The sequence below is a fragment of the Anabas testudineus genome, chromosome 13 (assembly GCF_900324465.2).
Source record: "Anabas testudineus chromosome 13, fAnaTes1.2, whole genome shotgun sequence".
NCBI lineage: Eukaryota > Metazoa > Chordata > Actinopteri > Anabantiformes > Anabantidae > Anabas > Anabas testudineus.
The window spans coordinates 21,189,822-21,216,308 of NC_046622.1; the positions used below are offsets into that span (position 1 = coordinate 21,189,822).

The 26,487-nt window shown below is 41.5% G+C and overlaps 1 protein-coding gene across 1 annotated transcript; it reads left to right on the top strand.

The window, feature by feature from the left end:
* Positions 1-23,316, top strand: arhgap32a (Rho GTPase activating protein 32a). Its single transcript, XM_026377170.1, has 22 exons — positions 1-495; positions 6,588-6,701; positions 7,647-7,752; positions 8,660-8,748; positions 8,989-9,073; positions 11,882-11,968; positions 12,067-12,204; positions 12,305-12,397; positions 13,293-13,415; positions 13,546-13,623; positions 14,095-14,176; positions 14,284-14,433; positions 15,031-15,133; positions 15,782-15,926; positions 16,336-16,418; positions 16,629-16,736; positions 16,890-17,035; positions 17,136-17,349; positions 18,329-18,477; positions 18,653-18,727; positions 18,844-19,518; positions 19,705-23,316. The coding sequence occupies exons 2-22, from the start codon at positions 6,613-6,615 to the stop codon at positions 21,951-21,953; spliced, it is 5,067 nt and encodes a 1,688-aa protein (XP_026232955.1). The 5' UTR covers positions 1-495; positions 6,588-6,612; the 3' UTR covers positions 21,954-23,316.
* The last annotated feature ends 3,171 nt before the right edge of the window (positions 23,317-26,487 follow it).

Here is a 26,487-nt window from a genome sequence, read left to right on the forward strand (position 1 = left end):
CAGGGGCTCCGTGCACATGATCACTCGTGTCTCACGTTTGGTTCTTGACTTTGGAAAAGGTCTGGCAACGCTTTGGGGCTAAAATATTCCAGGCGCGGGCACGAAATCACTTGTGCGCGCTCCGGGTGCCGAGTGCAGATTCTCAACAGACAGACAGACAGACAGGCAGACAGACAGACAGACAGGCAGGCAGACAGACAGACAGACAGACAGGCAGACAGACAGACAGACAGGCAGACAGGCAGGCAGGCAGCCGGGGCTCCCCGGGATGACTCCCACACTGCTTCAGCGATGTCGCAGCCGATCGCAGCTTTGCTCTTGTACCTCCGATGATCAGCTGTAGTGTTCACTGGGTGTTTGTGCACTGCGATGCTGACAACATGTTTCCTGACCGAGAAGCTGAGCGCTGTGCGGCATAGGAGAGGAGCAGAGAGGAGCAGAGAGGAGCAGAGAGGAGCAGAGCGGAGCAGAGAGGAGCAGAGCGCACGGTCACAGGTAGGCTGAAAGGCACACTGTGTCACCGACTACCACACAAACACACCGCTGTTCACTGAAGGAGGCAGCCCGACACCTGTTCCAGGCACTTTTACATGTGACTATGACCATGTCGTGTGTGTGTGTGTGTGTGTGTGTGTGTGTGTTTATGGCAGCGTGCAGCTGATCTGCTGATCTGTGTGTCAGGCCCAACAGGTCAGAGTGCACCAGTGGTAAAGTTTTCCCACTGGATCCCAGTTCAGTTGCCACTGGGTTCGTGTATGAGCAGTCCTGACAGATCCCAGTTTTCCTGAGGATTGTGGTGCTGTGTGTGTGTGTGTGTGTGTGTGTGTGTGTGTGTTTCTTATGGAATCGCAGTAATGCAGTGGGTGGACACGAGACGAGACAGAGCTGAATGATCTAATGCAGTAAAGTGAAACAGTCCTGCAACAAGTGCTGCACTTGAGGAACTGCTCATTTGTCGTGTGTTGATCATCTTTTCGATTTTCTCGAGCTGTGCCAGACCTGTTGAGTCACATCATTTCAGAGGTTCAGAGGCACATTGTGGCTCAGTTACTGTACATAGCATCATGTTTACTGGACAGCCTGGATCCTGTAGCCCACTCATTAGTGATGGAAGGTGGGAGGACAAAGTAATAGTTAGTTGATAGTAACTGATGAAAAATAACGTAGATTCATTCTTCTCTAGAATCAAGTTTCCTTTTGAAAAAGCTCACTTTCTGCCATCATATAGATCTGATGATAAAATGATGTATTATTTATTAATGATAATAAATGCCAAGAAAGGTGTTGAAAATAATAAAGAAAATAATTGCAGCCCTATACTTTGTACCCACACGTTCACTGTGCCTGAGTATTGGGGACTAAATAATTGTATACGTATATGAAGATTTGCTGCTATTCTTCATGTCCGTAAACTGCTTTATTTTATAGAGCTAATCATGAACGTCTTATTGTGATTATTTCAGTTTGTTATCCACAGCGAGACATTTGGTGGCATTACTGTCACTCTGATCTCGGGTCTGATCATTTGTACCAGTTTCCTGACATCTCACAGATCCAGTGATTAATGAGTTGATCATCTCGGGCTGCAGGCCGACATTTAAATGTGAATCCTGTAGCCACAACATAGAGTGTGTGTGTTTGGTTTATGGTGTGTAGGGAGAAAATAGAGAGAATGCTAATGTAACGTGTTGATGTAATGCAGTCCAGCAATACGAGGCACTCAGAGCCTCATAAAAGATTACCACACAGTTGAGTCAACACCTGCCTGTAGTTGGCCACGAGCCTGACAAAGGTGGTAATTATTGCAGGGATGTTGTGTTGGATTGCATTAGACTGAGCAGGTGACAGTGATCCTGTGTCACACTCAGTGTTGAGTTAGCGAGCCAGCTGCACAGCAGTATGGTTATATCCTCTTCCCTCTTCTTAAATATTGGTCACACACAATACAAATTCCCCGTTCTTTATTTTTCACTGTGTTACTGCGTCTATTTCAGTGGAGGTGAAGACAGAAGGGGCTCTACTTTGACAGCTGAGGCCGTCTTCATTGGTGACAGATCGGCTTGTTGATTAAATATTTGGGTCTAATCGCGATGCCCTTAATTCACCCCGCTCTCCGCCCTTCATCTGGGATCACTGTAACTCTGAGAGGAGCAGGACAAAGATTGAGCAGGGACCTGACTCAGTGTGAGATGAAATAAAGTTAATCTCACTCTGGTAGATTTCAAGAAGATTATCGGATCATATGACCCCTCGCTTCCTCCTCCCCCAAAGAAATGAAGCCAGTGACAAAGCTCTGGTAAAGATGGCTGATTAAAAAAAAAAAAAAAAGCATTGTATGGTGGCATGCTGGGACAGCAGCAGCACACCGGGTGTCTGACTCCTGAAGGTGACGTCACCCCCACCACCACCTCAGGCAGACTGGGCGATGGCGACGATGATGATGATTTGTCCAAGGTCCCTCTAAGGCTTCATTTCCCTCCTGGTGCTATCCTCAGTGTGGAGGAGCATCAAGTCATGATGGACGGGAGAGAGGTTACCATGGCAACCGGGGGCCTTCCTCCACTTCTTCTCTTGCTTGTGTTTTACTGCATACCACAGCTCCGAATGAGAGCATGAAGCCAACTTTCCCCTTACTGACAACATGTCACCTGTTTGGGAGCTGCTATTAAAGCTGCTGTTATCATTATTTCTACCTGCTGGTTCACAGCACTTGAGCACATTTCAGCTTATTGATTTGGTTCTTTGGCTTGTGACTTCTCTGTTTTGGCTCAAATATACAGGCTCAGGTACGCCACAGTACCTGACTAGCAACAACTGACAAATTTAGCTACTAGCTGAGCCAGATGGAGAGAGAATCATTTGGACACAAACACAGTTCCAAATGAATGATATTGTTGGTGTTGTGTTTTCGCCTTGTTTCATAATGAGTTTAAGTGAGTACATTCATTCTTTTGCATCAGTTACTAATTTCTCCGTCCATTTAAAAACAAACAAATCACCTTCAGTCATTCGCAGCCATGGTATTGAACAGGAAAGAGAGATTATTACAATGCGATGAATTATTGCCGTCTGTTCTAATTAGAATAGAATAGAATAGAATAACTTTATTGTCATTGCACATTGTACAACTAAATTAAAACTAAAATTAAAAATCATTTCGTTAAGATACACAATTAGATGATGATGTTTCCATCGAAATATGATGTTTTATGTTTGTCAGTAACACCCCACCTCAACCAACATACTGGCGTCCTGATGATGTCACTGCACTTCATATTCTGTGAGTTCTATAAAATGACTATATATATTATCCATGTCAGCACTGATGTTGTTATTATTTGCTGTGGTCTTCACTAATAAGACAAATCCAGAACTCAGCTGCCCGACTTCTGACTAGAACAGGGAGCTTTCTCATCTCATATTCCACCTATTCTTGCCTCCCTGCATTGGCTCTCAGTTCATTTAATCTAAAGTTAATTTAAAGATGTTATTGGTTACATTTAAAGCCCTACATGACCAGGCTCCAGCCTACATCTCAGATGTTTTAATTCCATATCATCCTCCACGTCACCTGAGATCCTGAGACTTCTATCTGTACTAAGATCCAGGTTAAGATCAAAGGGGGACAGAGCCTTTACCATCATGGCTTCAAAACACTAGAATGATCTGCCTGAAACAAATCTGGTTTTCAGTGGAGTCAGTGTCATCTTTTAAGTCTCGTCTTAAAACTCGTTCATATTTCTTGTGTAGGTGACATGCTTGTGTTAGCCTTGATTGTCTGTTTTTAACCTAATTTTTTTCCCTATTGTGATAAACAAACGTAATTTTGTTTAATTTAGTTATTATTTTAATTATTGTATAGCACCATGGTCTCTGTTTTGATAAGCGCCTTTTAAATAAAGCTATTGTAATGTGTGTCAGTTACATGTATTTGTGTGTGTGTGAAGTTTGTGTTGCTAAACCGTCATAAAGAAAAATGTGTAACGCCAGCTTTTCCTTAAGTCCCTCCTCTGCTCAACAGTCAGATTTCGTCTCTCCTCTTGTTTGTGGTAAAGTAGGTGTAACCTGCTTAGACGCATGTGCTGTGTTTGTAGCTCCAGTCATTTCTTATGTTAACACACTCTGTGATACCAGTTTCATAAACAAGTGCAAGATTGTGTAGGCTGCCCTATTTTTCTTGAAACTGCCATGTAGGCCATCACATACCAGGGTGACGTCCTTCTACGCTGCTCCAGTCTCCTTACATCAGAACGCCTATTTAAGTGTGGATGTCGTCTTTAATCCTGCATTTGAAATAGTTTGGATGTGATTGATGGAGTGGTACTGGAAATATAACTCCTGGCTGTGCGTACAGCAGCTTTGTGCAGGGTTGCTACCAAGTTTATTTAACATTAAGATACAGTGTCAGACATTTTGAGCTATAGTGAGTGCCATCGTCGCCCATTGCCTCGGACAGTGTCACATACAGAGCCTGATTTCCCCTTAAACTTTTGAAGTTGTGACAGTCTCGTCTTTTTATAGCTAAAGCTATTTGGAGATTCTCCAAAATAGTCGCTTTTCATGTATTGTGCTGCTCACAATACTGAGCAGTGCTCGCTATAAGGCAGTTCACTCGTACACACTGTACTGTATGTTGCTCTCATGTTGCTCGCTCTTCTCCCACAAGGTTTTTTTCCACATAGAAACAAAAAGCCAGTCAGGCAGCTTTGAAGCACCCTGCAAGCTATCCTCCTCTGCAATGTGAAGTACAACATGTTCCTCTTCTTGAAAAGACTCGCTGTCTGATGTGGTATCAGCAAGGTCAGCCTTTGTACTGTGCACCATACAAATAATTTTAAAAACATGGAATGCATGCAGCCATTAGGAATATCTGTCCTCCATTTGCACGACATATTCAAATTGAAGAAGGGGTAAGGATCATTACTAGAGCTTGAAAAAGGTAACTTTGTGTGGTCGTACCAATTTAAGGTGTGACACCAATTCTAGTCCTAATTAAAATAGCTAATTATTCTAGTTTCACATAATTTGGTGACACACCGCTCATTCATGTGACTTTGCCAAGACAATTTCTCCCAGCAACCCCTGTGAAACAGTGAACAGCAAATGTTTGAATGCCCGTGTAATGCGCTGGCTATCCTCTGGCAAGGTTGTGGCGCCTATTGGAGAGGAGATACAGTATGAGAGATGTGGATATAGCGGAGTCCGAGCTGGCCTGTATTCCAGCCAGCCTGCTCGCATTCTGCTGAGTCAGGAGGCTTTGTGGAAGTCAGTCATCAGGGCCAGAGGGGATGGTGGGAAACTGCTACTACAGCAGCGACCAGTTTAGGGACTGATCAGTCTACTTGTTACTGCAAACATTTCTATGTTGATTACTACACCTGCTTAGGGAAGAAGGAAAACTGCCTCTGTGCTAATTGAAAGGATTTCCTTAGTGCTGTAACTGGAAATTCGAGGTGTGAGAAGGTGGTTTTTGTGCCCACATGCCTGAAGTCATTGTTTTACTCTAGTCACCCACTTACATTTGATAGCTAGTTATGGGAAGGTTTTAGAGGTTTATGAGGGAAGAGTCAAGTTTCGCTTCATCAGGACTTCTGTTCGTTTACAGGACATAAAGGGATGAGTAGTAATCTGGATTGAGAGTGATGGGGGTGTCCATGTCTTCTCACACGTCGAAGTGTCCACGGGCAGGTGTGGACATCTTTTGATGGGACAGTAAGGCGGAATTGGGCACACACTCAAAGAAGACAGGCACATTTGGATTACATTCAAATATGTGTTTTACTTTATGTATGTATAAATAATAATTATATATATACATATATAGAGTATATATATATATATATATATAGAATTCCATAATTCCACAGTCATAAACATATCCTAATAAACCAGGAATAATCTGCCTTTCCAACTATAATAATAAAAAAAACAACACAATTTCATAATTATAATCATTTATTTCAGTCTCAAATGTGGTCAGTTTCCCTGTATTTAAGGTTTACTGTTCAGTACGTACCCATCAGCTTCAAACTCCTGCAACTGAAAAAGCTTTGCACATAATGGTATTTCAAGGAGGGTGGCACTTTTTTCTGTAAGTGAAATACATTTCTGTTTTTCCTAAAATGGAAAAAAAGAACCAAATATATTAATGTGTATTAAAAGCTGAAATAATGATTCTAAAAATGCAAGTACAGGGACGTATCCAGGGACGTGTACTGAATCTCCTGTGACAGTCTTGACATTTCCTTCAGGAAGCGATTACTATGTTTTCCTGCTCAAACCTGTCAGCACTCTGCTACAAAGGAGCTGATATTCTTAAGAAGCCACCCTATGTATGCACTTGAAGTCTGACGTGCATTATCTCTGAAGCAGCTCCCGGCACTGTAGCATGATGTCATCACAGATTACAGTCTGGTCTCTGTGGACGGTAGCCTTGAGAGTTGCACACGCCGCGGACTCAAATGGGTTAATGTCTGGCAGCTTCATTGCATCGAACTCTTCTACCCATCTTCTACTCTCTTACACACCCACCTTCTTCCCCTCACTCTCCCTGTCCCTTTTTCCCTCCCACTCACGTTTCTCTACAGCGGGCTGTTGCAGTAAGGCAGTATCATGGAGGCTAGATGTGTGGTTGCCGCGGTGATTGAAAATGCTGCCTCAGGACCCCAGGGAGAACCAGGAAGTAGTGACGTCCTTGAGGGGTGAGTTACTCTCTTTTTCTCACTTCACGTCAGCTGATCTGAATTATGTAAAACCGTTTAAATGTGCACCAAGAGCAGCATGTGGACGTATTATGTGGTGGCGTCATTTACATGTGTGTTTGCATTTGAATGGGATGGATGCAGATTGCAGCAGCAGTGCAATGTGAAGGCTAAAACATGTGGCTGTTCTCAGAGTGACTGTCCCCATTTAAAGCTCCATCAGGTCCAAAGCTCACTCTGGTTACTATGAATGTACTTGTATATGTTTTATAATTTACATGCACATTGTAGGAGCCATTTTACGTACGTAGCAACATGACATATATCACCGTGTTTCTCTGTTCTCTGCCTTGTGTCCGGATCTCATCACACCGAGTCACTGTGACAAATCCGAGGCCTGTCTAAATCTGTTGTCTTTGTTGCTCACTGAAGTTGTGCTGAGCGGACCTCACCCTCCACTCCCAAATACATTGAGTCACATTTCAAGGGAAGGTTTTGTGATGCACTCCCTTGTGGGTGGATTGTCTTTATGGCTCTCTGAATAGACAGACTTTGCCTTCCAGAGAGCATACAAAAGCCACTTCGACTTTTTGTTAACCTCATGGCAGATACAACCAAACTTGTGAAGATTTGTGTAATTATTGTGTTTGTTCCCATCTAGACCCAATTAGAACAGGTAACTATCATCTTAGGTTTTATTGATGATTACAGATTCAAGCACTAGTGTCCACTACCAGGTCTAGTACAACCTGTTTTCTGGGCCATGCTGGTGCAATGTCATGATTTGAGCCCAAGCCACATACTGTATTGTGAATTAATCTCCCTCACTTGCTCCCTCTGGTGTATTATTAAAAAACTACAAGTGTTTTGAAAAGGCTCATACTCCATGGATTTGGATAGGTCATTGTTATCTTATGTTAATTCCTGGCCTGTGTCTTTCTGCAGAGATGTGATAACAACTGCTGACCTGGACAATGATGATGCCTTACCTCAAGCCACCAACAATAATCCTTCAGAAGAGCAACAGCCACAGGAGACATCCACTGCCATGGTACACACCCACACCCACACCCACACCCACACACAACTCTCATTACAAAAAACAAAAAAACACACAGGACAGGAAGTCACCCATCTTCCAGGAGGCTGCACTAGTTCTCCAACGTGATTCAGACCATGTCACACAACATGATGTCATACGGCTGTCGTATGAGAGTCTTCAGCATAACAGTATGGCATTTGCATGCAGGATAAGTCACAGTGTGTGAACAGGTGTAAATTAGCATTAGAGGATGTGTGACATGATAGCGAGGTGGAAAACTTGCTGAGGTAAAGGTGCTATGTCAATATTGTCCTAGACAGGTGATGTCTCAGCCTCAGTTTGCTTCTGGTTACTCCGGTTTTATGTAAATATCTTTGCCTTGGAGTAAAAGACACAGACATGAATAAAAGCCTTGCTGTGTTATAACATAGTAAGGTACTGCTGACATCACATAACATGATTACTATAAAGTGGTGTAACATACAGTAGCATAATACTGTATACTCAAAACAACACATAGTACATAACACAGTGTATAGTCTCATCAAATATTATACTGACTTTGCATAAGACAGCAGTAGCATAGAATAACAGTTTAACCCACTAAAGCATTAACCATTACCAAAGACACCATAACATTAATATAACAACATAAATAACATATTTAAAGCATAGTATAACGCTATAAAATTAAAAACAAACAAATTAAAAAACACTTTATTACATAACAGAGAAAATATCCTGTGTGACTGAAAATAAATGACATGTCTGTACAACTCCCTGTTACAACATGTCTAAGTTTGCATCTTGCTTGTTGTGTATTGTTTCATGATGATCAGCACTTTCTTAATTGTAACCACTTCTCCGTCAGTCGTCCCACGATTGCCGCTTGATGTGTGTTTTCTCTGCGTGGCAGGTGAGGAGTGACACCACGGAGCACACAGCGGAGCCGCTCCTGCGCTCCTGCGTCAGCACAGCTAGCATGAAGGTCAAGAACATGAAGAAGTAGGTGCTCCCTGTGACAGTGTTGCTGCTATTATGGGCTGTAAACCAGGGCTCTTATCCAGGCCAGTGAAATGAGGACCTGCTGTAAAAAAATGATGTGCACGGCCCAGGCAGACGACTCTGTGCTGTGTCTCTAACCCTGTTCCCACACACAGGCCTTCTCCTGTCACCTCTTGAGCTCTTTCACTCTCCGTCAGTGTGTTGAATACTGATGAGATGCTCATGTGCTCTGTTTTTTAGGCTGACGTTCCCCAGAGGTCACTTCCCCAGGTTGGCAGAATGTGCTCATTTCCACTATGAGACCGTTGACTTTGGCAATGTTCAGGTGAGCACTGACGACACTTCCTGATCTCTGATTCTACACTATGTCTAACAAATATGTCTTTGGCCCGATTTCAGTCACCATTTTGGTTAATTGCCCCAGAGATGCCTAAATCTTGAAATGCAATGTGGCAGCTGAATCACCAACAGGATGGACTGCCATGTAATTTAGCATAGGTTGTTAATAATTTTAGTGATATCCTCTAGCGCCACCAGCAGTTCAAAGTTTAGTTTTAGTTATTTCTGACTTTTCCAAATGTGACAGTGACTCATCTGCACTGAGTTTAGTGCTAATTAGCAAATGTTGGTGTGCTAATTAGCTAAACTGAGAGTGGCGATGTAAACATTCCTGGCTAAACATAGACATATTAGGATTGTTACTGTGTGTTGGCATGCTGATGTTAACATTCAGGCTCACTGCGCTGCTTGCAGGAATGACAGGAATGTAGAGAAATGCTGCATTTTTCAAGTATCTACTAAAGATACTGTGGCTAGAGACTCTGTAATTATGGCTGTAATTCCTCTTATCAGCCAACGCATATAGACATGTTTTAGGTTATATATATTTTATATTAACAGCAGTGAAGTGAGTGGTTGCTCAGTCGTGCATGGAAATGGCTGTTATCCGCCTGGTTAACCCCAGTGCAGTTCCGTTTGCTTGCCAGCAGAGTGCAGCAGTTATCTCTCCACAGTGATTCTGCCAGTTTAGCTGAAGAGAAGAGGGGGTGAATCCCAACATGTCATGTTAATGGACAAGAGCGGGACAGGATGGATGCTCTCACTGTTGTGGGCAAATGTCCTGCTCAGGCTACCATGACTGTGCAGGCTCCATCGGTAGAGTGGAAGGAAGTGAAGCAGCACAACAGCTGTGGTGACCTTGAAAAGCTCCACAGGGAGAAAAGAGCCGAGCTTAGCCCCGAAGAGTAATATCAGTCTGGAGACTCACAGGCACTGAAAGCTGTAAACACTGCTTTCACATACATATACTAACATAAAACACTAACACTCATTTTTATTTTTGATATCATCCACTTTTCTTATGGTATCTCCCATGATGCATTTGCTTGTCTCTACATTCACAGGCTGTAGTGGCAGGGAGGGAGGGTAGTGATCAGGTTTCATGTATCCTAATCACACAACAGCACAAGGACAGCAGACTCTGTCTGCAGTCTGGCTGACTGATTCCTCTCCAGATTAGCTCCTGTCTCGCCTTCAGAGTGGAATGAATGGCAATCGTTGAAATGAAGAAGGGCCGTCTATCTGTCTTGTGCAGCTTCGTCCCTGTATGATGGATGAGCTTGTGCATCTGTGTGTGCCAGTTGAGCCCATTTACTGCCAAACCCCCTTTGTCACCAGAGAAAGGAGTTAAGAGAGAGAGAAAGAGGGAGTGAGGGCAAGATGGAGGGGGGGAGGGAGACAGAGTACAGGAGAGGGAGGAGGGGGAAGAGATCGAAAGAGGGAGGCAGGAAGGGGGGTAAGACACAGAGGAAAGCATCCTCTTTTCATATTTTCTGCTTTGAATGGAGCAGTAAGCGTGTGGTGATCCAAAGCCCAGTGAATGAGTGATTTACGTAAGGCGGCAGGGAACGACAGACAGGCGAGCAAGGGGCAGCCTTTACACAGCCTTTAGGAGTACACTGAGGTCCAGGACCGCGGCTGCACACAAAGAGAGAGCCACTTCCTCCAGCTGCGGATGGATATCCGAGATGCCTTAGTGGCAGGTAACATGAACGTGAGGATGATTATGTATTCAATTGAGATTGTTGTGAAAGATATATGTGAATAAATACCAAAAAATAGGTATGTTTCTGTGCAAGGGTTGACGTCGGAGCTGTGATGGCATGCTTTAGATAAGAGGACTGATCTTTGGGCTGTGAGCATCATGGGGTGAAACTTTCATATTCATGCTGTTAAGTTTACATTTGTTATCAAGCTAATTTTGTATTTAACATTTCTCTTTATCTGTAATCCTGATTCCCATCATCCTTTTGGCCTCCTGACCCCCTACACTACTTCATTTAGCAGTTTGGTTTGTACTAATATCTCCATCATGAATTGTTCAGTTCCTCATGCTGCATCCTTTGTCAGTCTGGTTTGCTGTACAACTGGTAAGCAGTAACTAGGTCGCTGTGTGTTGTGTAACTGTGTATCTGGATGAGCTGCTAACAGTTATAAATAACCAGAACTTCCCTTGGCTTCTAGGCCTTTTGAAGTCTCTTCTACAATAATGTCTATCAACATGATCACAAACTCCCGCAAGGCTTTGATCTTCCTCAGTTTTGGGTCATATGGAATATCGGTGAAGAGGGAGAAGAAAAAGAAATCTGTACTGCAAGTCAATACCGCCTCCAAGTGCCTGTAACTTAGCAGCTTATGTATTATACATATTTCATACTGCAGAATCTATGGTGAAGGGAGAATATGAATCACTTCTCTGTGGAGTAAATAGTCTTACATAGCAGATAAACCTCATCATAACGGCTGTCGTCTTCCCAGATAATATGTCAGAATTTCTACAAAAGGTCATTTTTAAATGTATGAACATCCTTTTGTTATATTTTTATTTACTTATTTTTTCAACCAATTTCTTCCCATTCCCATGATTCTACACTGCTTGGGTTTTTAAGATAACTATGCTCCACTGCTCAGTGTAAAAGTGGTTTTACTATTTGATAGAGATGCAGGGTTGAACATGATGTTTTTGTACACCAGGTCACACACAAAGAGGTTGTTGTAATATAATGCATTATTTAGAATATGGGCCCCCTCAATGTTAACTCCTCTGTCTCTCTCTGGTTCTTCCCTCTCTTAGCTGGCATTTGCAGAGGGGCAGAGTGAAGCGCTGAAGGCTGGACTGGATTCCAAAGAGCTGGTCTTTCTGGTCCAGATCACTTGCCAGGTATTGTTAATTGCTACAGATTAGACAGTGTGATTTCACACTTTGCTCTGTGATGGTTTTCCTCCAGTTCTCTGTAGTGTCTCAGTGTCTTTTGTCAGGGTCGAAACTGGCTGGTGAAGAGATCTTATGAAGACTTCCGGGTGCTGGACAAACACCTACATTTGTGTATCTATGACCGCCGTTACTCCCAGCTCACTGAGCTGCCACGACATGACATATTAAAGGACAATGTTGAGGTACTGGGGAACTGCTTTATCGATAACCTGTGCTACATAAATTATTTTACAACACACAGTACAGATAGATTATAGTTTTGACAATGATGCTTTCCTTCAGTCAGTAACCAAGATGTTGGCCACCTATCTGTCCCGCTTCTCGGCAATCGCTGACAACAAGATCAACTGTGGTCCAGTACTAACATGGATGGAGGTAGGACTCTTTCCTCCTCATTCACTGTGGCTACTGATTCTGAATCTGTGTATCACGGCTTATTTTGATATCAAAACCATCATAAAGTGCAAACACTATACAATAAATATATAAAATAGCAATGTCTTTGTAAAATTAGATTTTTCAAACTAGATAACTGAAATAACCGTCATAAGAACCCAATGTCATGTAAAATCCTTTAAAGCAGTCTTTGGTTGTAACTGTGTTGTGTTTGAATCTATACGTCATGAATCCAGAACTCAGGCTGTTCAAAGACAACACATTATTGTATCTTTATGTTTACAAAGTTCATACTTTAGGTAAATGTCACTCTCTGTTTACTTGAGCTGCAGCTGAGAGATACTTTTTCCTTAGGCTACAGACTAAATCAGAAAGACACCACAAACAGTCTGTGGCGCAGACAGACAGTTTATGTCAGACTTAACATGTCAGTATTTCACATTGTATGGTGAAGTACATATGTATAAACCTGAATAGAAAGCTGGGGTAAATGGCCCTGTTACACTGCAGCCTAGGTCAACAGACAATAACATAGTCAGTGTGGCCTTTTAGTGAAAATATCTTACACACACATCAAGTTTGTTTGATAAAAAGAGCCAAGACAAAACATTTGCTTAATTGTTAAATACGGCAAAAGTACTAGATGAGAATTTATCAATACCGCGAATAGTGGAGCCAGAAAAAGTCAACTATACATGATATATTAAAGGATACATAGTTCATACCAGGCTCAATAGAGAGTTACAGTACAGCTGTGTCTCTCCTGTGCTGCAGTGAAAATCAATAAAACATCCATACATGACAAGTAAAGCCAGGCTCACTATGGAGATAACCTCAAATGTCAGACTGTTTAAGTAAGGCTTTTTATTTTTAGATTGACAACAAGGGAAACCATCTGCTGGTGTCTGAAGAAGCCTCAATCAATGTCCCTGCCATTGCTGCTGCCCACGTCACCAAACGTTACACAGCCCAGGCCACAGACGAGTTGACCTTTGAGGTAGACGCTGAGATACAGTATATTGTTTATCAATAATCATATTATAAATCAGTAGCCTGCTTGTTCTTTTTTTAGCAGAGCACTGTTTCACTCTTTTTTTTTTTTTTTTGCATTTGTGTCCTGATGCCAGGTGGGTGACATTGTGTCAGTGATAGACATGCCTCCTAAAGAAGACACAGGCTGGTGGAGAGGGAAACATGGCTTTCAGGTAAAACATCTACTTTAGATACTATTTTACGGTACAGTAGACTGCAAGCTGGACTAACATTATATCCAGTATGAAACAACAGTGAACAACTTGTCTCCTCTTCTAGTGATGATGAAGTAGTGCTTAAGATTTTTCTTAGTCACTCTTCATAACTAATTAACCTCCTATTTGTTTCTGTTAAAACCCTGTTGAACCCTGTTATTTCAAAGAAACTTACCAAAAAGAACTGTGTTCATCATTATGGCTGAGTATTAGCCAAAGATGTTTTCCCCAGTAAGATTGTAAACCAGCGATTTGCAGCCCAAGGCAGCTTGTACCCCCATGTTCACTGACCTATTTCTGTGCCTTCACCCTACGGCAGTCTGCTACAGAACTATAGGCCCCTGCTGGTCCTTGGAACTACCAGGTTGTATAACAGCCTCTGTCTCTGCTCCTTCCTTCACTCATCCTCCATTGTCCCTCTGTTTGCAGGTTGGTTTTTTCCCCTGTGACTGTGTTGAGCTGATAAATGACAAGATCCCCCCAAGTGTTCAAAGTGCAGTGCCGAAGCCAGGTAGTGATCAGTGTGCGTCTGTCCTGCTGTTGAGGATTACTATAAGAATTGTTGCTAAATCTAGTTGGATTAACATGGATGTTGTATGTGTCTCCCATCATAACCAGTGTGTAAGAAACATGGGAAACTGGTAACATTTCTGAGGTCTTTTATGAAGTCTCGACCACCACCCCAGAAGCTGCGGCAGCGTGGTATCCTCAGAGAGCGAGTGTTTGGCTGTGACCTAGGAGAACATCTCCACAACTCTGGCCATGAGGGTACTTTGGTGGCGACATTATTATTATTATTATTATTAGTAGTAGTAGTAGTAGTAGTAATTTTGTGTCTTTCTTTCCAGCTTGTAGTTTACACCCGTTTTTACGTTTGCAGTTCTTACAAACCCAATACTGAATTACCCAATGAATTGCTTGTATAGTGTTTTTTTTGATAAATTGCTGTGATCCATGATGTGAAATTAGTCTGTGGTGTGAATGACTGTCTTAGGTCTGGCAGCAGGTCTTCAGGAATTACTCTTCTAAAACTTACAAGTCAAGAAAAAATTATTGGCCTTCTCTGCTTTGAATGATGAGCCTCTCTCAAAAGCCTTTAGGAGCAAATATCAAGAATACATCAAATGTATTTCTTATTCAGATGTATATCGAGGGGTGTAGTTATTTACACCGTTGCCTCATAGCAAGGATCTGGGTTTGAATTCATGGATGGGTACCCTGCCTCTCGCCCAAACAGAAATCAGCTCCAGAAAACATAATGAGACAATCCCATCAATGAAAGCACAGAGAAAAGACAGCACTACATCTTGTGCTTCTTCATTTTTGTTTCAGGCCTCTCTCATGACACTCTGCTGTCTACTGTAGTTCCACAGGTTGTTAAGAGCTGTGCTGAATTCATAGAAATGCACGGAGTAGTGGATGGAATCTACAGACTCTCTGGGATTTCCTCCAACATACAGAAACTGAGGTTTGTATTTATCTTGTTTATCAGAAATTTAACCAAACATTTCTTTGGCTTTTATGGAATAGTTAAGTGACATAACACTTAGTTGGTGACTAAATTGTGGAAAGTTGGGAATTTATACTGCTTGTAGCTTTACAGCCACTATCAACATGGCAAATACAAGTTGAGTGCCACTTTGAAAGGCTCTAATGATATTTTTATCCATTTTATGTTTGCCAAGACAAAGTCATGAAACAAACTCTCATCAGTAGATAAATTAGAAGGCACGTAATCTGATGGGGTGTTGACAGCCAATTAAAATAACTTTTCTCACATTAAAAGATTGATGCTACATCACATTTCATTATTCTAGGAAGATAAATCTCTGTTGACATGTTGTTTTTGTTAAAAGTCGAAAAAACCTTTTTTATTCACCTGCTTCTTGCTCCAATTATTTTTAAAGATGGCAAATTGATGAAAATTGTTAAATTGTGATGTACAAGAGTGGTGTTAGAAAAATAAATCATTAATTTACCAAACAAACAACATAGTCAAAAGTAGCTGATGGTGCTAATATGGCCGGTTTGTGTTTTCATACTGACAGATGGGCAGTAGGCTGACTCCCACACTGTTCTGTATTTATCTCTTCTTTTTCTTTCTGTCTCCATCCAGGCACGAGTTTGACTCAGAGCAAATCCCAGACCTGAGCAGAGACGTCTTCAGGCAGGATATCCACTCAGTGGGCTCTCTCTGTAAGCTGTACTTCAGAGAGCTGCCCAACCCTCTGCTCACCTACCAGCTCTACGACAGATTCTCAGTAAGGAACAGAGCAGTGGAACTGGGGCACAGACTTATTCTGGGGATAAATATGGGTAATTGGAAGTAGCATAGCAGGAGAGTCAGATACTGTGAGGAGAAAAAAGCTCCTTGTGTTATCTTACTCAAACCAAATTTCTGGTTTGAGTGATAACAAAAGAACAGAAGAAACTATTTATAAAATTCAACAGATTTGAAGTGCTACTCAAAATGGGGTCATTACATTGTGCCAAGCTTTCTAGAAACAGCAAGGAATGTGCACATTGAAAGCAAAAAGCAGATTAAGTGAGCCAAAACACTGGCTGCACTGAATCTATAAGGGGAACGAGTGAGTGGGGAATGTTAGGACTCCTCTGCTGCTGTGATTATCAGCTTCTCTGTGATGCACGCTGTATCCTCTGTTATCACAGGAGGCCGTGTCTGCAGCCACAGATGAGGAGAGGCTGGTCAAAATCCACAATGTCATCCAGCAACTGCCTCCTCCTCATTACAGGTCAGGTTTTTAAGCTCTTTGGTGCCCCCTGGTTGCGTGACATAGAACTGTTTGATCTTTAGAAAATGATGGATCACATCAAAAAAGCACAAATGGTCACTGCTGTGATTTTGTGAAGATGATGTGTAATGAACCACAGAAATGTTTTTGAGAGTCAAAGGAAGAACAAAGGAAATTTAAACAGGAAGTGCATTCATGTATTTTCTGCAGGACTTTGGAGTTTCTCATGAGGCACCTCTCCCGCCTGGCCACTTTCAGCTCTATCACGAACATGCACACTAAAAACCTGGCTATTGTCTGGGCGCCTAACCTTCTCAGGTGAATGTCACTGTCTACGCTGATGTGTTGCTGCATGCAGAGCACCGTTACTTCAGCTGCTGTGTTCTAGCCTTTCTGTGACAGTGAACTGGGGCATGTCTCAGTGGTCCAGAGCTGTGAAATAGATTCTGTTGTGTTGTAACTGGTTTCCAGGTCCAGACAGATTGAGTCGGCCTGTTTTAGTGGCACAGCAGCGTTCATGGAGGTGCGTATCCAGTCGGTAGTGGTGGAGTTCATCCTTAATAACACTGAGGAGCTCTTTAGCCCGAAACTCAATGCCATCATAAGGGAGAGCACTGGTAGGATATTCTCATTCTTGTTAAACATAAAATAGGAACAACACAAAAGAATATATACCTCTCTTATCTTATAACACACTTGTGTAAACTTCAACTACAGGTAACAACAGCTTATCCAGACCCAAGTCCTTGCTGGTCTGCTCCCCATCAACTAAGTTACTGTCTTTGGAAGAGGCCCAGGCTCGCACTCAGGCACAGCTGGGCTCCCCAGCCACTACCCCATGCCTGACCCACAGCGACTACATTGAGGTTGGAGAGGGACCCGGGGCTCTGCTTGGGAAGTTCCACACAGTCATCGAGCTCCCGATGGAGAGGTAGATTTTCTTTTAATAATAAATCATATTAGCTTTTTAGCTACTGTAAAAAGTAAGAACCTTAAATTGTCACATATCCATAATCAATCGACATATTGACAGAAAATGTATAAACAACAATTCTAATAGTAAATTAGTCATTTGGGAAATTATGAGGCAAACATGCAGTAATGCTTTAGAATCTTTTCCATTTCTGCGTAAATATCACCCTGAAACTAGATCACGTGTACCTAATTTAATAAATAGGACAACAAAAATTACACTTATTTATCTATGGAAAAAAAACTTTCAAGCATCTAATTCAAGAGTATTAACAAATATAATGTACCTAAAGTAATAAGAAAAAAAATCTGATCTTTCATGTCTTTATTGAGAACAACCATAAAAACCTCACAGTCCTAGTAAAAAAAGTATGTGAACACTTGCAATAATAAATAAAAAAAAAAAGCTAATTGGAGGTGTTGGCATACCTGGAAGAAAATTATTTTGAGGGTGTGGATTAGAGCTACTGACTAACAACACCACTCAAATGTTTTGAGTTTGAACAATTGACACTCCACAGGAGTACTGGTAAAATGTTTTGTGGACTGACGAAACTGAGATTGAACTATTTGGAAAGAACACGCAGCATTACATCTGGCATAAAAGGTCACTGCACATCATCATAAAAACATGATCCCAAACATCAAGTATGGTGGGGAAACAAAATCCACCTTTTGGTGAGGCCAAGTCAGAGCCCAAACCTCAACCCAATAGAAATGCTTGTTTTTTTGTTAATACTCTTGACTTAGATGAAGATCAGATCACATTTTATCACAAATTAATGAATAAAACCGTGACATTTCAAAGGATTTATATACTTAATGACAATGTTCAATAGTTCTGTTTGTGTTATAATTGTTTCTGCCTTTGTTGAGTGTCTTGCAGTATTGTTACATGATACAGCAAGTGCTGAAGATGATTTGTTCCTGTGTTGTAGCTGCAAACGGCCTCCTGCTAAGGCTAAAAAGTCTCCAGTGGGTAACTGGCTCTCCTTCTTCCACCTGGGCAAGTCCCATTCTGTGTCTAAACGTAAACTGAAGCGACACCCCAGTGAGCCTAACGAGATAAAGAGCATTGCGCTGCCAGGTCAGATCACTGCTGCTGGTACAGAGCCATTCTCTTGCCGTACTTTCTGAAGCTTCATTTTTTGTACTGTTTTCTGAATCTGAGTCTATCACTGTCTTCAGTTAAATGTGATGAATGTGGTGAAATATTCTTTAGCGGTGATGATTTATTGAGAATCATGCTGAAACATTTGCAGGTGGAAGAGGAGATAGTGGCACATTACGCTCTACCAAAAGTGAGGAATCTCTCACATCTTTGCACAATGTTGAAGGTAATTATTGATTAAAATTGTAGAGTGCAATTATCTCTCAATGGTTCATATTATATGCTGTATATATTTGTGACAACTGAAGACTAAGTGCACAATAAATGTTTTTTCCATCCCAGGGGAACCTCCAAGTTACCGCCCTGTAAGGCCTCGTTCAACTAGCGAAGCCATTTCTCCCATCAGCAGAGATGACCTACACAACACTAGAATTAAACATGACCACAGAACCCCCCAACTGAATGAGAGTCATAATGGTGCTGATCGCATTTGTACCACTGCATGTATTTCACCTCCACACCAGGAGGACGACCTTGATCTATGTCCACCGGCTGCAGGCATCTCCACTTTGGACTTTGACCCCATGTCTTTTCAGTGCAGTCCTCCCTCAGCAACACATGGACCCCAACACAGTAGAGACGGGAATAAATGGAAGAAGAGCGTAGGTTGTTCTAGTGAATCTGAGCCAATTTCATCTCCAAACAACAACTTTAGCTGCTCACACTCTCCAGATATTAGTCCGGTTCTCGGAAGAGGTAGTAAGAAGGTTTCCTCCAAGCCAGCCTCTCCTAAACTCAGGAAGAAATCATTCAAGACACAAGTAGATGTTCAGATTGCATCTGACTCTGTGCCACCTCTGCCCTCCTCCTCTCCCCCATTTGAAAAGAGTGAAGCTCGAGTGGCAGATGGAAAAGAGCCACGAGCATCCTTTCAGCACTGCAGCCCACTCAGCACAGCAAGCCAGGCATCAGCACTGACTGACCTCAGCCAGTCTGCACAGAACCTACCTGATCCAGGTCAGTGCCACTCCTCTTTGACATAGTACATAATATTTAACTGTATTGTATATAGTTAGTATGCATGTAAATAATAATGCATTTTGTAGTTTCTTATGAAAGCTTTTGTGTCTTGTCCCATCATGTCTTACCATAGCTTTGTTTGTCCTGTCATACTGTAGCGTTGTTTGTCTTATCCCTCCCCAGGAACAGATAGACTTATGAGTTCAGTTTCTGTTCTCCCTCCTCACCCTCCCTTGACGAGTGCTGCACGCAAGTTGGCTTTGGTTTTGGCTGAATCTGCCCAGAGGGCCAGTAGCAGCTCCCAGAGAAGAAACAACATCCCACCCCACCCTCTCCAGAGACAGGAAGCTCCTTACACCCAGGACAGACCATCCCGGCCTTCTGTTCTTAATCTCAGTGTTTATCCCCAGGAGGACTACAACCCTTGTGCCTCCGCTGTTTCCCAGTGGCAAACATCAGCGCATGGCCCTGTGGAGAGCATCTGCTGCGCTCGTCCAGTTCATTTCCTGCCTCCACACCTCTGCTCAGAGTCGTTGCAGGTTATTGATGGACAGGAAAGCATGTGCAATTTCACACCTAATGTGAGCCCACTTGGGTCAGGGAGCTTGGATGAAGGCAGTGCAGAGAGGAGGGACTGCAGAGAAGAAAAAGTGCTTAGAGATGTCACAGAAGTAGAGCCCACTTATCAGAGCATTGGCGTTTCAACGCCCACTCAGCCTGTCTGCTCAGCTCAGAGCCCAACAACTTCTCCTGTGTATATAAACACCGACTCTGTCAATGTCTTTAATTTCCGTGCTGTTCTAGCTGAGACCTCCATGCCTGCCTCTATTGAGGAGGTTCTTCCGCGTTCATTACAGCACTCCTCAACTCAACACTACAGCCCCGAGGAGGACAGACCTTTGGGCATAGTAGAGGATGTCTACAGTAATCATCGTCATAATCATCAGCGGCCAATTCAAACAGGACAAATGCCTTCACATCACTGCCCCCGGCCAGATGCTCTGCCACATCACCTTATGGGCCCAAAAAGCTTGTACAGACAGTCTTCTGAAAGCCGTCACAGCACGTTAGGTTTAAGGCACCCTTTGTCACCTCAGTATAGACGCTACCTTAGGGATGAGCAACATAGTAGTGGCTGCCACAGGCAACAGAGTCAATGGCAGAGGTCAGAAGATAGAATAATTGGGCACCCAGCCATCCGGAGGGCTCGCTCCTTCCATGCTCCTCAGCTTAGTCACTATGAGCTAGCAGAGACAGTCCTACCCCCTGACACCATGTTTTATGTAGAGCAAACAACAAGTCAGGAAGCACCCTATCAGAGGCTAATTCAGACTGGCATTCACCCTGTTCGATCACAGTTTGAGAACACACATGCGGACTATCGTTACAGCCCCTACTCCGATATAAACCAAGGAGATAGCTCCCGTTTTTATGTAGAACCTTGCCATCAAAGCGGTATCCGACACAGTCAGTCATATACCATGCGCTCCACAAGTGGACAATCCGATTACTACAACTACTCTCCACATCGTGTCCCCCCTGCGAAGAGGGATCTTTACATACAAAGTAGGGATACTATTGTTTATGAGGCTAGAGATGCAGGAGTTTTTGAAAGAGTTGTATATCAACCAGTCAAGCAGGAGAGACATAAAAACACATGTCCAGTTGTATCATCTTATGAGAGTCCTGTCTCACCAAGTGACACAAGAAACAGAGACATAATGCATACAAGGAGCAAGTCAGACCCTGGAAATGCACGACTCCTCTCCTCTGACAGGACTGAAAACCAAAATGTCACTGCTACATCACCAACGTCTCTTAGGTCTCAACAGGTAGAACCTGTGGGAAGCAGGCCGAAGTGTGGTCACCGCTCTAGTGCAGAGCCAGGACCCTCCAGGAGAATTCAAATGAAAGAGAGATCCTCACAGCAGCCTCCACTTCGCAAGGTCCCCTCACTCCCAGAAAGGAGCTGTCCTAACCTCAAGAACATGGAGCACAACAACAGAAGCCATACACAGGGCCATGATCAGGAGCAATTAATGATGACTAATGCAGTCAAAAGTCACAACTCTGGTATTGTGAAACCCAGCATCCTCAGGAGACCCGGACGGTCGCAGAGCACCCGAGAAAATCGTCACTACTATCATTACCACACCAAATCCCCTCTGGATCCTGAGCATCTGGGTTCCTTTTCCACTCAGCCCAACAGAAGGACTCAGAGCACTAAAGTCAGGCCCACACAATATGACCACATGGAGGGGTATTATGAGGTGTCCAAACTTAAACCTACAAGATCCAGTAAAGCTGTGACAGGATATTTGCCTGGCCAAGGCTGCATGTCTCCCCGCGGGCACAGACTGCTGTCCAAAGCTCTGGGTCACGAGACTTTTTATCATGCTGCTGTGAGATCTGAGGCCGGGGTCTACGAGTGAAATTAACCACCGGTTTTTATCAGACTACATTTGGGCCAAAGGAGAACAGCACTTTATTCTCTGCCAGACCAACTGACTGTTGCATTGAAGGTGTACTTTTCTACCTTCAGGAGCTGCTAAAAAGTATGACATGAAGCTGGGAATTCACACTGTTGCCATCACTGGTAGTTTCATATTTTGCCATGGCTTTTGAGAAATCTCAAAGGGAGCAAATGACTAGTAAATTTAGATATTTTAAAGAGACTGAGAAAATGATACCTTATACAGAGGACAAGCTAAAAAACAGGGTTTATTAATGATTTTAAAGTACATAGGAATGTGTTTAAAATAACACTAATTTTAAATGTATTATATTTGTATAAATAGCATACAGCTAACATGTCTCCAATGTACTGTACATTTTGTTTTCTATTCTAGTCTTCTCAGACTTCAACAAGCACTTTTGAGGATAACTGTATGAAACACATTGTCTTAACGTGGTGCACATGAAGCTTCTCGATATACAGTATATATTTTTTTCCTGTAAGAAACGGCTTGCTCTGAATCATCATGAAATTCCAAGGACCCATTTCCATTGGAAAAGTCCTGGTACTTTTCTCTTTCTTTCTTCTTTTCCCAGGAACTAGAATCCAGGAACCTTCCACTGGGGTGAAAGCCCTTGGTGGAATTGCAATTTGCATTTTCCCAGAAGGGGCAAAGCACTTTAAGATTAAGCAATTTAGCTGATGTCTCAAAAGCATCATAGTCTGCTTCATAGACTTGTGCAGCAGATTTTTAAAATGCCAGGTGTGTAAAAAATCTAATGTTCATGATATGTCCCGCTAGTTCCTAGCCTTTCAGAAAGTACTATCCACAAACCAGGAACTTTTTTAAGTGAGTACAACTTGGAACTGCTTCTAAATTTAAAGTTTGAGTCCTACAGTACAAATGTAGGTAAAAGATCAAGTTCCACAAAAGGTCCCCAGTCCCCAAGAAAAGTCCCTATGGTGGAAATGGGCCTTAAATTAGCACTTTGGAGGGTTGAGGATTAAAATGTAAAAATAACCTCATGGTTTCTAACTTTCCATATTTTTTTAAATCACACATTGTATAATGCAGTCTTAAAATAACAATGAGTGCTGTGATTCTGTTAAGGTCAAAGCTACCATGGCAAAAGATGCTAGACATAAATGCACATAAGCTCATTCAGTTAGTGACAAAGTGTACTTTGACAATGTGGTTTTGTCACAAAAATGAACATTTCTTTTTAACAATGTGGTGTTTAACATGAACTAAGATGTTGTTTTATTCATAAAGATGCTATTTCAAATCCAAACATGTAGATGAGGATAATCTGTTAAGACATGTTAAATGCATTATTTTAGTGAGACTTAAAAATAAACATGCTATTAATGATCGATTGTAATTTGTTGAACTCTTGTGTCTTGGCTATACTGTAAAAAAGAGAATCAGTAAAGGGCAACATTTTTTGGAAATTTAGATGTTTAGATCCGTTTTCCATCACACAATACCATGAGGGGTGGCATTAGTATAAAAATTTATTCTACAAAATGTTTCAGTTTTATGGCTTCCACAGATACATAATGTTGAGTTTAATTAGGAGACGGGAACTTAAAGAAGATCTGTGGCAATTTTCATGTTTGGAAAAAATGGTCTAACAACCTTGAAAAGAAGAAGTGGTGCTGTTTAAATGGCAAAGCGTGCTGATTTGATTAGATATTTTTGGTTTTTTGTTTACTGCAATTTTTATGAAGACAGATTAATAAGAGCTATCCACAGCATTATTTACTTTTAGTGCCTAAAACCCTTGTACAATACTGTACACATTAGAGAATCTTCAAAGTGGGGATGGAACAGTTACCAGTCTCATGGGAAACTTAACGGTGTTTGTTATAACCGTTTCACATTTTAATTAACAATAAAACCGTGGCCGATTACTACGCTGTGAAAATCTCCCCTGCTGAAGGATGAAATACAGTCCAGCATCATCCAAAGTTAGCAACAGTCTCCCAGACGTACGGACTACAGAGCTACTCTCCCTCTCCCTCTCCCTCTCCCTTCAAACACAGTTGTCACGTAGAGTTAGTAAGACTCATAGATTTAATAAATTATTAGCTTTGTGTAGCTGGCATTTTCATTTTTAATAAGGTTAATAATGCAAATGGTTTCATTTCCACAATCATTTTATGTTATGTGTGACCTGCACTCTTGTTGCTTGAAAGGTGTGTAACATCCAATATTTAGAAAATATAATATAAATAGTTAACAACAATACTACTAATAATAATTGTAACAGTACTTTTAAACATTTTCAGAACCTTTTAATGATACTGTAGTAATACTGATAATCAGGACACTTTTGGTGATATTACATTTTCATACCGTTTCACCTCTACTCCCAAGCTTTATGCCTTATGACGCCTTGAAGGAATCCTCAAGGGGATCAATAAAGTATGCCATTATTATCATTACTGCTTGACTAACATGGTCAGGCTTGCTTTGGACAGGTTTGGTACTTAGCAAAACAGACTAATAAGTAACAGACAGGGTTTTAGCTAAAGTAAAGTGCCTGACAGCATATAAAAGACCACAAAAATAGGTTATAATCAAAGTCATTTGGTTTTTTCCTGTATATATTGTGGTTTAAATTTAAAGAGGACAATATTTTAGAATGAATGCAGAAAACGTCCCTCCATATAACCATTTATATAACCAAAATCCATTTAGCATGCGCTATCACAGAAAGAAATGAAATTCTCGAAACCAAATAAATCCATATTAAAGAAGTCATTTCAAATACAATATGCATTTCTTCTGGCATATTTTTAGTGACATGTTTCAGAAATAAGTTCAATTTTCTCAGCTACCTCTGGAACAAAAAAAGAGTTTTACCAGAGGGATTGACTCAATAGACCAGAGCCTGTTGCATACTGGATGTTTAAGTAACCAACATGGTTTAGCTTTGTGCCAGCTTCTTTCTCCTACCTTGATTTAACACACACATAAACTTTGATTGCAAAAACAGACCTTGTTTTGTTAAAAAAAACTAGTAAAAATGTATCAAACTTTACTTAATGACACTATACAGTAAGGAGTGATGCCTTTGCTTGCTTGAATCTATACAATAGAGTTGGTATGTAATGTCTGTTCCACCTAATCTTATATCCACTTTTATATTTTATTTAAATTATAGGTCTCTGAATTCTTTGTAGCTGAGGGATTAGAGGGATTTCAGTCAGTTTGTTTAAATGTTTCTTTTGAAATATTTGAACCCCCTGTAGAGACTAGAGAGAAATACTTATCTGACTTCTAAATCTTTTCATGTTGCCTGTTAACAAGGATCACAACAATAACTAATAAATCAAAAGGGAAAGCCAGTCCACCTTTGTCCTGAGGCAGTATTGCCTGAACTGCTTGAAGGGTATTTTAACAGGCTGTGATTGAAACTGAAAAAGCAATTAGGGTAATATGTTCATCTTTATGGCATCTATTTGATTATATAAAGCCTATTCATTCACAACACTGACCAGCTAAAATTCTACTCATGGGTAGAAGGCAAAATTATTCTGTTGTTTTGTTTTTGTTCAGTAGAATTTAAAATTTAAAGAAAGAGTTGGGTTTTGTGTTAGTATAACTTAGTGGATGGAGTAGGGACTAAATACTTTGACCTGGGATAGTGCATTTTTAAAAGACTACTTTTGAATATATTTGAATTGGTATCTTAAATAGGTGGGTTTCAATATTCTTTCATTAAATGCTTGTTTAAACACAAAAAGTTAATAAGAAAACACCAATGTACTCAAGAGGTGATGTATGCATACAGCAGAGAAAAGTGTTCATAATTACACTACATTTAATTTTTTTTCACTGACTGATTGGTTGTTTATTTTTTTAGTTAATCAATTAATCTTGTCCATGAACTGGCAGCAAATATTTTTAAAATGGCCTTCAGAATTTCTAACATACCAAGGTTATGTATTTTACTGTCTAATAGTCCAAAAGTCAAATATTAAAATGACCATGGATGCATTAGTTTATGTGTAAATATCAATCCAAATAATTCTTCTGTAAGTACTTAAAAGAATGAAGGACCACTTTGGGAGCCGTTATGTTTGTTCACCACCAGGTGGCACTATAGCACTACACAGATGAAAACTTTTGAGCTAAGGTGGGAAGACCAGAGACTTGTCTGTTCAGAAACAGAGCAGAGCACCCAGACTTTTTTAATTGCTTGCATTGCTATAGACTAAAAAAATATGGCACCTGATGTAAAAACATGGAAAGAGCCAGGCTAGTAGTGACCTTACCTACAGATGTTCTGAAGTGAGTATGAGGGTATTCCTCACATATGATAAGCCTGGAGCCTTAGAAAGCCCAATCAATCACAGTTTAAAGTGGCTGGAGGATAACCAGCCGGAATGAGCCAAGGTTGTTGGAAGTACTTTTGGAATTGTTGCTTTGTTAGAAATTATTAAAATGTCTCACCCCCCCACGCCACCCTGGATCAAAACAGCCTCCCATTCACAACCGACTG

Excerpts from the sequence above, each read along its gene's own strand:
- arhgap32a (XM_026377170.1), top strand. The coding sequence starts at position 6,613 with ATGGAGGCTAGATGTGTGGTTGCCGCGGTGATTGAAAATGCTGCCTCA. Across the intron at positions 11,969-12,066 it reads TGGTCCAGATCACTTGCCAG|GGTCGAAACTGGCTGGTGAA; the intron begins GTATTGTTAATT and ends GTCTTTTGTCAG. Across the intron at positions 16,737-16,889 it reads TGGGCGCCTAACCTTCTCAG|GTCCAGACAGATTGAGTCGG; the intron begins GTGAATGTCACT and ends ACTGGTTTCCAG.